At 37.9% G+C, this 13,879-nt stretch overlaps 1 protein-coding gene across 5 annotated transcripts in view; it reads right to left on the reverse strand.

Annotated features, from left to right (window-relative positions):
* KIAA0586 (KIAA0586 ortholog) overlaps positions 1 to 13,879 on the reverse strand; it is a 132,131-nt gene that overhangs the window by 50,021 nt on the left and 68,231 nt on the right. For all 5 annotated transcript variants that reach the window (XR_016038178.1, XM_055436633.2, XM_088839563.1 and 2 more), the window contains exons 23-27: positions 13,354 to 13,513; positions 12,725 to 12,944; positions 11,734 to 11,987; positions 10,037 to 10,113; positions 1,786 to 1,920 (exon numbers count right to left, since the gene is read on the reverse strand). Coding sequence is in view for 4 of the 5 variants with exons in the window: in XM_055436633.2 (XP_055292608.2) it covers positions 1,786 to 1,920; positions 10,037 to 10,113; positions 11,734 to 11,987; positions 12,725 to 12,944; positions 13,354 to 13,513 (846 nt within the window). In the remaining variant the exon portion in view is untranslated. The remainder of the gene's footprint in view (positions 1 to 1,785; positions 1,921 to 10,036; positions 10,114 to 11,733; positions 11,988 to 12,724; positions 12,945 to 13,353; positions 13,514 to 13,879) is intronic.

Raw genomic sequence — 13,879 nt, forward strand, 5'->3', positions numbered from 1 at the left:
ACCCTGGCTCCGGAACATGAGTTCATATAACAAAAGAAACAAATTATTCAAGGAGTAAATGGTAAAAAAAAGTGAAAAACATTAACCATAAACACATATATACACACAAAAGGAATAAAGAAAAATAATAACAATGTGAAGCAAAAGATCATTAAAAAAAGACACAAGTGAGAATATCCAATATGAATAACACAGAAGTCAGATAAACAGTAGGCTAAAGAACAAATTAGTGGTTGGCAGATCAGACTGAAGAACTCTCCAAGAAGAGATTAAAAAAGAATGAAGAGATAGAAAATCTAAGACACAAACAGAAGCAGAAGTATTAATATCTGGAAATAAGTTTTAGCCAGAGAGGGGAAAAGATGAGAGGAAGAAAAAAATTGAAATAGTAGTAGAGATAAATTTCCCAGCATTAAAAAGATGGAAAAGTCTGAGAATAGGATGAATAAATGAATCAATATTGTTGGTGGTGGTGGTGGTTAGCTGTCCAGTTGTGTCCAACTCGTTTGTGACCCCACAGACTGTAGCCTGCCAGACTCCTCTGTCCATGGAATTTCCCAGGCAAGAATACTGGAGTGGGTTGCCATTTCCTTTCTCTCAAGCATTTTCCCAACCCAGGGATCCAACCTGCATTGTAGGTGGACTCTTTACCATTGAACCACTGGAGAAGCCCAATCAATATTACTGATTTCCAAAAAGAAGGAAACAGGGATTAGTTAGTGGAATTTTTAAATTATGCTGACACTTCTGCTATTTTCTATTATTTTTTGTTCCATTTTTGTGTCTCATTTTCTCTCTCCTTTCTCTCTCAGACTTCTGGTCTCTATACTAAGCAGCTTGGTTTCTAGAATTATGAGAGCACTTTCTCAAACTTAGCAGCGGCAATTACAAATAATGTCTTTCCAGTGAAATTAGTTTTTAATCAATAGCTAAGTAAGTTGCAGAAAAATTGTTTTTCAACAAGAAGGAATAAGTTAAACTTAAGCACCTTAATGTTTCAAATCAAATTCAGTATCTTCCCCACAAAACCTGGCACTCTTCTCTCTGCATTTCAAAGTCCACAAACTACACAAGCACAAACTTCTTTTAATCAGTGACCAATTACTGCCAATTCCGTGCTCAAATTTAAATCTCTCTCCTTTCCATTTCCACTTAACTGCCTTTATTCATGTTCTCAGTCTGGACTACTCCAATGGTGTTCTGACAGACCTCCATCTTTCCCTCACTTGTCCATGGCTCCTGATGTCTTCTTAAATATCTTAACTTGTGACTCCCCTGCTCACAATATCTTAAGGGACTCCAATGGCCTAACCCTAGCCTACAAGGCTCTTAACGATTATCTGGTTCAATCTACTTCTTTAGCTATTTGATCAGTTACTGCATGGTAGAGTAATTGTTTAAGCTCTTTTTTCCCTATAGGACTGTAAGCTGCTTAAAAGTAGGGATCCTGCCTCAACATCTTTCTGTCTTTTCCGACGCTGTATCTGGCATATCACAGATACTCAGTAAATGGCTGCAGAAAGAAAGAACAAACGACTGATCCCCACAAATCATTTAAAAGGGGTTCAGCTTGTTTCATCTGTAGAATATGAAGTTTAGAACTGATGGCCTAAATTCCTTTCAGTTGTAAAAATCAAAACTCTATGGTTTCAGGTTAAAGTTACTACAAGGCTGATCCCTGAATAAGCTGAAGTATTAGCATGCTTTAACTAAAAGTATGAATATTTTTGTTATCTTTTTCTTATATTTAGATCTAACAGAAAAATAATTAAAGTTAAAAAGTACCTCTGAATGATATAAGGCTTGCTGTGAAACTAATGATTCCGGGTTTTGTTTAGCAAGAAGAGAAAGAATTGCATCGGCATGAACTTTTTTATGGGGCATCCTAATCACTTGTCCTTCGCTGGGAGGATCATCTTCCTAAATAAAATACAAAGATAATACAATCAAAAAACAAAAATTAATCCCCCAAACAATCACATTTTTCATATTAATAATTCATGATTCATAAAACTTAAGTCATTATGAATATGATCATATTGGCACTTTACACAAAGAAGATGGACTCTTTACTATCACTTAGATCTCATTTCTATTCAACTATACTAAAAATCCTTTGTCTTTGCCTCAAATATGATCATCAGTATAAAATAATTTGGTTACATTTGAACTGGAGATTTACTATAAGATGAAAATTAGACCTTCTGTCACATGAGATTGAGTGACAATGATTCATAAACATTTTATACAGGATTGTCAAGTCTTTTCTCACACAGTTTCCCGCTCCCTGTGGATGCAGCACACAAAGCCGTAATCCCAATGTGGCAATGGGGGTGAAGCACCGTTGCAATGATGCAACCTGGACCACAGGCAGAAATAAAAACCTACAGAAATATGGTGAGGCACTTACAGAACTTTGACTGTCCCTGTGCCTTTGTGCTGACCTCCAGTGCTTTTGAGGGAGCAGGGAGACCCAGCTTAGACTTCTTGGCACCTCAAAATAGACCAGTCCCCCCAGTGAAGGACAGTGTAGGCCACAGAGCCAGAAAACTGGATTCCTTTGTAAATACCAGGATTAACATGACTTTAGACTCCATTAATAGTAATTTTACCTACGTATCTTATGTTTAATGAAATAAAGTTTATTAACTCTGGAGCACAAGTCCTTGTACACAGGTAAATGCCTACTGATTCATAACTTCAAAGTTAGTCTCATTTTTAAGATTGTATTTCTGCATGTGATTCTATCATAAATTTGCAGCATATCTGATTTTAGGCTTAGTAAAAAATATTGAAATCAATTAGTTTTAAATTCAGAAAAAGAAAGATACTATAATTTAGTCCTGGTTCAGGTCAGCGATTTACTTTGAACAAAATTAAACGTGCTTTGGCATCTAGATACAGTTCTAAGAAGGGATAAAAATGCCATAATGACATATGAAGTAGGCCAAATCCTCCGTCCATGGGATTCTCCAGGCAAGAATACTGGAGTGGGTTGCCATTTCCTTCTCCAGGGGATCTTCCCAACCCAGGGATCGAACCCAGGTCTCCCGCATTGCAGGCAGACGCTTTAACCTCTGAGCCACCAGGGAAGCCCTAAATATTATTTTAATGCTTCTCTGAAAATAAAGACTCCTCCTTTAGTCTTCCCCCCGGTATTATTTTATAAAAGTGATATCCACTCTCTTCAGAATAGATTCAACCAATTACTCATAATAATTACTATTAGAAAAGTAACTCCTTATAAAATCTTATCAAAATGCTCCTTCATTATTTCATACTCCCACATATAGTAGAGAAAATTGTTTTAACACGTTTTGAACATATGAATCTCCAGATTAGGCATCTTTCATTACTGTGTCTTTAATAAGATAGAGATGCTATAGGGCATCTTTCATTTTTTGTTTGCTGGACTTCACAAACATCAGCCCCTTGCAACTCAAGCTTTAGAATTCAGATAGCCCCTATTAGAACTCAAAATTTACAGTTCTTAGCTTGACAGAACTTAACATCAGGTTTCCCTGGTGGCTCAGATGGGAAAGAGTCTGCCTGCAATGTAGGAGATCAAGATTCTATCCGTGGGTCGGGAAGATCCCCTGGAGAAGGAAATGGCAACCCAATTCAGTATTCTTGCCTGGAAACTCCCATGGACGGAGAAGCCTGGCTGGTTATAGTGCACGGGGTCACAAAGATTTGGACATGACTAAAGTGACTTCATGGGGTTGCAAAGAGTCGACACGACTGAGCAACTGAACTGAACTGAAAGCGACTTAGCACACGTAGCTTAAGTTGATAGCTTAAAATGAAAGGCAAAAATATTATGCATCCACATAAAAATCTATCACTATATAGATGTGTGACACAAATAAGTGATTTAACCTCCTTCAACTCAAAGTAAAATGAGTACTAACATATTTTTGACAAAGGATGCATATCGTCCTTTAAGATGTTTTTTTAAAATATAGAGGTTTAGGCTTCTAACTACCCACACACATACATGCGTACCACATAACCTTCATGACCTACTGAATCCACATATCAGAGGGTGGGGTCAAGGACACACATTTTTAAAAGCGCCACTGGTGAATTTAATATACAGTCCTACTTTACATCACTTGAATAGGTTGCTTTAAAGAAATTCTAGCATTATGATTGTAATGGGATAGAAGAACATGATATTTCAAAAGTACACCAATCTCTTTCTGTTTTCATCATGATCATACACAATGATACAAATGAAAAGATTAATGTAACTAGCCTTCTACTTCCAGTCAAGACCAGAAACATCCACCTGCTTAAAACAACCACAACATGCACAAAGTATGTGAAAACATGCATTTCAAAACATGGAGCATCAGTTAACAAAAAACAATGATCTCTGAGAAATGGGAAACAAGTCAAAAGAAGCCTATGACTGCTCCAGCTTACATCTTATAGGTTTCCAGACTGTGGCACAGGAGTCTGAGCCAAAAAGATGGAGCTGAAACTCCAGGAAGGCCATGAGAGCCAGAGTTCCTAAGACAGGATGCTAGAAAAGTGAGAGCTGCAGAGAGAGAACTCTGGAGAACTGCAGATGATTCCCTTTGAGTATTAAGTTGATTACTGATCAGCAGACGTATTTGAGGCAATTACATGAGGCTGCAGGAACAAGCACCTGAGAAGGGATTGGATAGAACAGTGCCTGATGTTAAATGACATCATATATAACAAAGGATGTGGATAATGGTTGTTCCCACTGGCCAGACTGGAAAACCTCAATACTGAGGCACTGAGTGGAGAACACAGAAGAGTCTTCTCTCCACAGTGGGGGATAAGTAGCCCTAGACTGAGTACCACTGTGGTATTGCCCAACAAACCATAATTCTAGACTCAAAAGGATAAAACTGTCTCTAAGTACTTAGCCATCTCCTGAGCAATGCTCAGAAATATTTATAGTAACATAAAAGTGAAAGAAAGCATCATGTCTGACTCTTTGCAATCCCACAGACTATACCCCGCCAGGCTCCTCTGTCCATGGGATTCTCCAGGCAAGAACACTGGAGTGGGTTGCCATTCCCTTCTGCAGGGGATCTCCCAACCCACGGGTCAAACCAGGGTCTCCTACACTGCAGGAGAATTCTTTACCGTCTGAGGTAATAGAGAAGCTCAGTAATATAAAACATATTATTTAGTTAAATATGAATATAAATAAAAACATATTACTCAGTTAAATATAAATATAAGAATATTACTCAATATAAAACATATTACTCAGTAAATTTTATATTACTCAGTAATATAAAACATATTTATAGTAATATAAAACATAGAAGGAAAAGGTCTACACAAGATTTTGGCAGATAACTTAAAAAAAGCTCTTCCTAAAGATTAACACTTCAGTATTTTTGCCTTGAGAACTCCATGAACAGTATGAAAACGCAAAAAGGTATAACACTGAAAGATGAACTCCCCAGGTTAGTAGGTGCCCAATACTGGAAAAAAGCGGAGAAATAACTCCAGAAAGACTGAAGAGATGGAGTCAAAGCAAAAATAACACCTAGCCATGGATGTGATAGGTGATGGAAATGAAGTCCAATGCTATAAAGAACAATATTGCATACGAACCTGGAATGTTAGGTCCACAAATCTAGGCAAATTGGAAAAGGTCAAACAGGAGATGGCAAGAGTAAAGATCAACATTTTAGGAATCAGTGAACTAAAATGGACTAGAATGGATGAACTTAACTCAGATGACCATTATATTTACTACTGTGGGCAAGAATCCCTTAGAAGAAATGGAGTAGCCATCATGGTCAACAAAAGATTGCAAAATGCAGTACTTGGTTCAGTTCAGTTCAGTTCAGTTCAGTCGCTCGTTCAGTCGCTCAGTCGTGTCCGACTCTCCGCAACCCCATGAATCACAGCACGCCAAGCCTCCCTGTCCATCACCAACTCCCAGAGTTCACTCAAACTCATGTACTTGGTTACAATCTCAAAAATGACGCAATGATCTCTGTTCGTTTCCAAGGCAAACCATTCAATATCACAGTAATCCAAGTCTATGCCCTGACCAGTAATTCTGAAGAAGCTGAAGTTGAACAGTTCTATGAAGACCTATGAGAACTTCCAGAACTAACACCCAAAAAAGATGTCCTCTTCATTATAGGGGACTGGAATGCAAAAGTAGGAAGTCAAGAGCTACCTGGAATAACAGGCAAATTTGGCCTTGGAGTACAAAACGAAGCAAGTCAAAGGCTAACAGACTTTTGCCAAGAGAATGCACTGATCATGGCAAACACCCCCTTCCAACAACACAAGAGAAGACTCTACACATGGACATCACCAAATGGTCAACACCAAAATCAGACTGATTATATTCTTTGCAGACAAAGATATAAAGTCAGCAAAAACAAGACTGGGAGCTGACTGTGGCTCAAATCATGAACTCCTTATTGCCAAAATCAGACTGAAATTGAAGAAAGTAGGGAAAACCACTAGACCATTCAGGTATGACCTAAATCAAATCCCTTATGATTATACAGTGGAAGTGACTGATACGGATTAGATCTGATAGAGTGCCTAAAGAACTATGGACAGAGGTTCGTAACACTGTACAGGAGGCAGTGATCAAGACCATCCCCAAGAAAAAGAAATGAAAAAAGGCAAAATGGTTGTCTGAGTAGTACTTTTACAAGTACCTGTGAAAAGAAAAGGAGCAAAAGGCAAAGGAGAAAAGGAAAGATATACCCGTTTGAATGCAGAGTTCCAATGAATAGCAAGAGGAGATAAGAAAGCCTTCCTCAGTGATCAATGCAAATAAACAGAGGAAAACAACAGAATGGGAAACACTAGTCATCTCTTCAAGAAAATTAGAGATACCAAGGGAATGTATCATGCAAAGATGGGCTCAATAAAGGACAGAAATGGTATGAACCTAACAGAAGCAGAAGATATTAAGAAGAGGTGGCAAGAACACATAGAAGAACCATACAAAAAAGATCTTCATGACCCAGATAACCACAATGGTGTGATCACTCACCTAGAGACAGACATCCTGGAATGTGAAGTCAAGTGGACCTTAGAAAGCATCACTATGAACAAAGCTTGGAGGTGATGGAATTCCAGTTAAGCTATTTCAAATCCTAAAAGATGATGCTGTGAAAGTGCTGCACTTAATATATCAGCAAATTTGGAAAACTCAACAGTGGCCACAGGACTGGAAAAGGTCAGTTTTCATTCCAATCCTAAAGAAAGGCAATGCCAAAGAATGTTCAAATAACCACACAATTGCACTCATCTCACATGCTAGCAGAGTAATGCTCAAAATTCTCCAAGCAAGGCTTCAACAGCACATGAACCGTGAAATTCTAGATGTTCAAGCTAGATTTAGAAAAGGCAGAGGAATCAGAGATCAAATTGCCAACATCCACTGGATCATCGAAAAAGCAAGAGAGTTCCAGATAAACATTTACTTCTATTTTATTGACCATGCCAAAGCCTTTGACTGTGTGATCACAACAAACTGTGGAAAATTCTTCAAGAGATGGGAATAACAGATCACCTGACCTGCCTCCTGAGAAATCTGTACGCAGGTCAAGAAGGAACAGTTAGAACTCTGACATGGACCAACAGACTGGTTCCAAATCGGGAAAGGAGTATATCAAGGCTGTATATAGTCACCCTGTTTATTTAACTTATATGCGGAGTACATCAGGTGAAATGCCGGGCTGGATAAGGCACGAGCTGAAATCAAGATTGCCGGGAGAAATATCAATAACCTCAGATATGCAGATGACACCACCCTTATGCCAGAAAGCGAAGAAGAACTAAAGAGCCTCTTGATGAAAGAGGAGAGTGAAATAGTTGGCTTAAAGCTCAAAATTCAGAAAACTCAGATCATGGCATTCAGTCCTATCACTTCATGGCAAATAGATGGGGAAACAATGGAAGCAGTGAGAGACTTTATTTTGGGGGGCTCCAAAATCACTACAGATGGTGACTGCAGCCATGAAATTAAAAGACGCTTGCTCCTTGGAAGGAAAACTAGACCAACCTAGACAGCGTATTAAAAAGCAGAGACATTACTTTACCAACAAAGGTCCATCTAGTCAAAGCTATGATTTCCAGTGGTCATGTATGGATGTGAGAGTTGGACTATAAAGAAAGCTAAGCACCAAAGAATTGATGCTGTGGTGTTGGAGAAGACTCTTGAGAGTCCCTTGGATTGCAGGGAGATTAAACCAATCAATCCTAAAGGAAATTGGTACTGAATATTCATTGGAAGGACTGATGCTGAAACTGATCTCTAATACTTTGGCCACCGGATGCCAAGAACTGACTCACTGGAAAAGACCCCGATGCTGGCAAAGATCAAAGGCGGGAGAAAGGGACAACAGAGGATGAGATCGTTGGATGGCATCACTGATGCAATGGACACAAGTTTGATTAGGCTCCAGGAGTTGGTGATGAACAGGGAGACGTGGCATGCTACAGTTCATGGGGTCGCAGAGTCAGACACGACTGAACGACTGAACTGAAAGATTAACATTTAACTACCACATTATCCATCCATTCCTCCCCTAGGTATTTGTCAAAGAGAAATGAAATTATGTATGTCCATACAAAGACTTGCAAACAAGTGTTCACAGCAGCTTTATTTGTAATAGTCTCAAACTGGAATAAACCCAAATGTCTATCAACAGGTGAATAGACAAACAGTGGTACATCCATACAATAGAGCACTACTCAGCAATAAAAAGTAATGAACTATGATACAAGCTATAACCCAGATAAACCTCAAAATAATTATGCTGACTTAAAGCAATCACACACAAAGAAAGAATACATGCCATGTGATTCCTTTTATATAAATCTAGAAAATGTAAACTAATCTATAGTCACAGAAAGTGAATCAGTGGTTGGTGGGAGAGGAATAGTGGATGAGAAGAATGACGAGAGATGAGAAGGAGGGATAATGAATGGGCCTGAGGAAACTTTTGGGAGTGATGAATGATGAGTATGTTTATTTTATTAACTGTGATAATGGCTTATAGACGTATACATATGTCAAAAATTATCAAGTAAGTCTTAAAAGCAACAATATTAGCAATGCTTAGCAAATACTATGGATAAATGTGGGCTTCACCAGTGGCTCAGAAAGTAAAGAATCTGCCCGCAATGCAGGAGACCCAGGTTCATTCTCTGGGTCAGGAAAGATCCCCTGGAGAACGGACTGGCTACCCACTCCAGAATTCCTGCCTGAAGAATTCCATGGACAGAGGAGACCAGCGTGTAGTTCATAGGGTTGAAAAGAGTCAGACACAACTGAGTAACTAACAACACACATACACACACACACACACGCAGAGATAAATATAGATGAAAGTTGAGTACAACAACCCTTCCTTACCTAGGTTGTTTGAAACATAAAAAGTAAAGATTTCTATTCCTTAATAGTTTTCAAAAGAAAATCCCTATTATAATTTCTATGTGGTATTTACATTATATAATATATAACTTGATACATATGTAAAAATACATTTTTAAATGCCTATTTTTTGTCTATAAAGCTAAATAATAACCAGGAAGAGTTAGTACCCCTGTGTCCTATTTCAGTAATTCTTTTAAAACTAACTACATTCAATTATTTTTTTAGCATAAAGAATTATAATCATGGTTAGGGAAAAATAACAAATATATTATAAGAGAGTTGGTTTCAACATTGAAGGTCCTGTCGGCAGCATTATAAAGGCATTTACAATATCTCCACATGACAATGTATATGGAGATTTTCATTATCTAATTACATTAATTGCATGTTTCAACTACTGGAGCCACAGGGGTTAACCTTAATTTTCTATTCATTCTTACAATTACAATAATGAAATATACAGATATGATAATAAGGTGTATAAGAAACTTTAAATTCCTTCATTGATATTTTAATAAATTTTATGACTATAACTCAAATATATGAGGTAAAACCCTGATCAGCTACAGCAAGTTCATCAGGATATCTTTTATGTCAGAATTCAAAGTGAAGTGAATCATTTCTTACCATTTCGAGGGCATCCTGCAAAGTACTGGACAAGCTATCATTTAGGTTTGCCAGATACAGTCCTTCATCTCCTAAAACTAGAAATTAAAATGCAAAAATTTAGAAAAAATAAGAAACAATTTTTGTAAATAATCTCACCATAAAGTTGTAAAACATTACACTTAAACTTACACAATAAAAATACTGACAAAGTTCATAAATCATAATTCACACGCTAAAACCCGCCTGCCACTGCAAGAGATATAAGAGACATAGGTTTGATCCATGGGTTGGGAAGATCCCCAGAAGAGGACATGGCAACCCACTCCAGTATTCTTGCCTGGAGAATCCCACAGACAGAGGAGCATGGAGGGCTAACAGTCCATAGGGTCGCAAAGAGTCGGACGCCACTGAAGAGACTTAGCATGCATGCGCATTCAATCTCACAAGTTCTTTAAAAAGTCTATTTTATAACAAAGATGAGTGAGATGTTTGCTTCACTTACCAGCTTGTCAGAAATTAAAAAGAGCTATAAATATCAACTGGAACTATGAAAAAATAGGAAATACTCCTATATACTACTGATACAATTAAAAACTGATTCGACTTTCTGGAGCGCATGTTGGCAATGTATTACTATTTTAAAGGTGTCTACTCTGACTCAGCAATTTCACTTCTAGGCACATAGTTTAAGTAAGCTATCAGTTATATATTAGATATATGATATATGTTCAAGGATAGTCAGCGGAGAGCTATGTATGGTATGAAAACACTGAAAACAATCTAAATGCCCACCATTAGGGCACCTCTAGATCAATAGGTACAAAGGTCCGTCTAGTCAAGGCTATGGTTTTTCCAGTGGTCATGGATGGATGTGAGAATTGGACTGTGAAGAAAACTGAGTGCCGAAGAATTGATGCTTTGAACTGTGGTGCTGGAGAAGACTCTTGAGAGTCCCTTGGACTGCAAGGAGATCCAACGAGTCCATCCTAAAGGAGATCAGTCCTGAGTGTTTATTGGAAGGCCTGATGCTGAAGCTGAAACTCCAATACTTTGGCCACCTCATACAAAGAGTTGACTCATTGGAAAAGACCCTGATGCTGGGAGGGATTGGGGGCAGGAGGAGAAGGGGATGACAGCGGATGGGATGGCTGGATGGCATCACCGACTTGATGGACATGAGTTTGGGTAAACTCTGGGAGTTGGTGATGGACAGGGAGGCCTGGCATGCTGCACTTCATGGGGTCGCAAAGAATCGGACACAACTGAGTGACTGAACTGAACTGAGATCAATTTAAACAATCTAAATGGCCAGTCACTGAAAAAAAGAGGTAGGACTATATGTATTAGTACAGGAAAATGTCCACAATGAATTGAAGGTTAAAAAAAATTCAGGTTTCATAACAGCATGTATAATATGACCCTATTTTTAAAGGTAACATACAAATGTATTTAGGTACCTATATGTGCATATTTAAAAAAAGACTGGAAAGTATACCCCAAACTTTTAAGGGTGATACTTCTGGAAGGTGGGATTTATGAGGGAGATTTTAGAGTCTGAGGTTAAGGTTTAGAAAAGTTAACTTGCAGAGTCCATATTCTTTCTACTATACTATGTTAAATCTTACAAACTAAGTAAAAACATTTCACATAGAAAAGTATTACTTAGGAAGGATCATAATTTAACCACTGAAATCAATTGATACAAGTTAACTTACTCTTAGGAGTCACTTTGTGACCACAGTTAAATAAGATCTCTCCTTCAGAGATGGGTCTATCTAAGGTTTCAGTTTCAGTGGCAGTAACACTCAAGGTACTCTCCACAGTGGAGGAATCTGAACTTGGCATCTGTATGGGGGAAGGAGCCTTGATGCCAGCAGGAAGTGGCATAAGGGCAACTGGCTTTGGAGGAACAAGCTGATCAGGGAAGTCCTCGCTCTCAGGTTCTTCATTCTTGGCCACAGACATTACACTAAGAAGAAAGAGACACGGTTTGAATTTATCAGATCAATGAAGGCCTATATTCATTTTTATATAAGAAAATAGATCCAGGGATCTCCCGGGCAATCTAGTGGTTAAGACTCCATGCTTCCGCTGCAGGGGGAAAGGGTTTGATCCCTAGTCAGAGAACTAAGATCCCTTAGGCCACACAGTATAACCAAATAATACGAAAAAAAAAATAGATTAAAAAATACTGTCTCCTTTAGACATATTTCTATATTAACATAATCTGTACTACTATAATTAACCAACAAGATTCTTATTTTCCTAAAATCAAATTCATGTTTTAATCTCTTGATTAGAACTTTCAGGACCATCTTGAAAGTTCTACCATCCCTAAAATAAAGCTTACATAGGGATACATGGTAATATAAAACTTAACTTATAGTAAACGAAGATTCACATTGGGGAAAAATCATATTCTACTTTATTAACAATATTATAGATATCTTTAATCTGTTTCTCCCCAAAATTAATCTGATTCCCCCTCAAATTTAATCTGTTTCTCAAAAAATTTTGTTTTAAAAAAGAGAACTGAAGGAATAGACAAATTTGGTAAAAACTTAAAATTTATGAAACTTCTTCCTACTATAGAAGAACTCATGAATTATAAACTTTTATTTATCATTTCTGATGTTTTCAATAGGTCATCTAAGTCAACATAAGGTAAAATGTATAGTTGCTAAGGGTGAATATATTATCATTTACATGGCTCTCGGGTGAAGCTCTTCTTGAAAAGAGTTGGGATTCTCTTCTTCCAGTGGCAGGTCTCCATCACTCCATGGCTTGGGAAGCTCTGGGCTTGACATCTTCAATTTATCAATTGATATCTCTGACAAAGTTGGGGTAAGAGCTGCTGCAGGGGGAGATGTAGTCACTGGGGTGACTGCTGGGGTATTAACAAGTGTGATGGCAGGCATATCATTTCCTAAAGGTTGTTTTAAAAAGAAAGAGTCAACAGAAGTCTACAGGAAAGCAAGATATGTTGTTTCAGATAGCCTTTAACATTTTGGCATACAAATAATGGCAACAATAATCAATAATAATAATAATAAAGGTCCTTAATGGGAAAATTCCCAAATTAGTAAAGTACAAAAAAATAACCTTGAAAAGACTTCAGTTTCAACATTACCGTGAACTTAAAATAATCTAAATATGTCTACCAGATCATATACTTTAAAAAGTGGCAACCAAATCCTTAGTTTCTCTTTCGGCAAAAGTGATTTCTAAAACTTAATCAGCAACAGCTATGTGTATACTAATCTACAAAGACTCTAATACAACAAACCATGACAGTTGCAAAAATTAAAACTGAGTTATAGAAATAAAGTTTCTACCTTCTTCAGCCAATATTTCTTTCATGGGAAAAGCTACATCGTGATCTGAAACACAGGGAGAAGAATCTGGAGTTTTTACCAACACGTGCTCCATAGGCGGTGATGAAGGTGAACGAGGAGGAGTAGGCTGTGGGGTAGCCAAGGGGGTACACACTCTTGCCTAAAATAAAACAAGATAAGTAGTGCTTATAATTCCCAAATAAGGGCAATTTGAAAAATAAAATTATCTCATTCAGAGTTACATAAAATTTAAATGGATGGGGGGTGAAAAATGGAGTCCTCTACATTCTAGCTATTTGTTTCAGGACTAGCCTGAGGAAGCTCCAGACAATTGAAACAGCTCTACCTCAGAAATCTAAGGCTCCCTTATCTAATACAGAGAGGAAAACAGCTGAAGATCAAACCCATACACAAGCTGCTGCTGCTGCTAAGTCACTTCAGTCGTGTCCGACTCTGTGTGACCCCACAGATGGCAGCCCACCAGGCTCCCTCATCCCTGGGATTCTCTAGGCAAGAACACTGGAGT

Source organism: Moschus berezovskii, chromosome 9 (assembly GCF_049115385.1).
Source record: "Moschus berezovskii isolate FMDL1 chromosome 9, NW_MosBer_1.0, whole genome shotgun sequence".
Lineage (NCBI taxonomy): Eukaryota > Metazoa > Chordata > Mammalia > Artiodactyla > Moschidae > Moschus > Moschus berezovskii.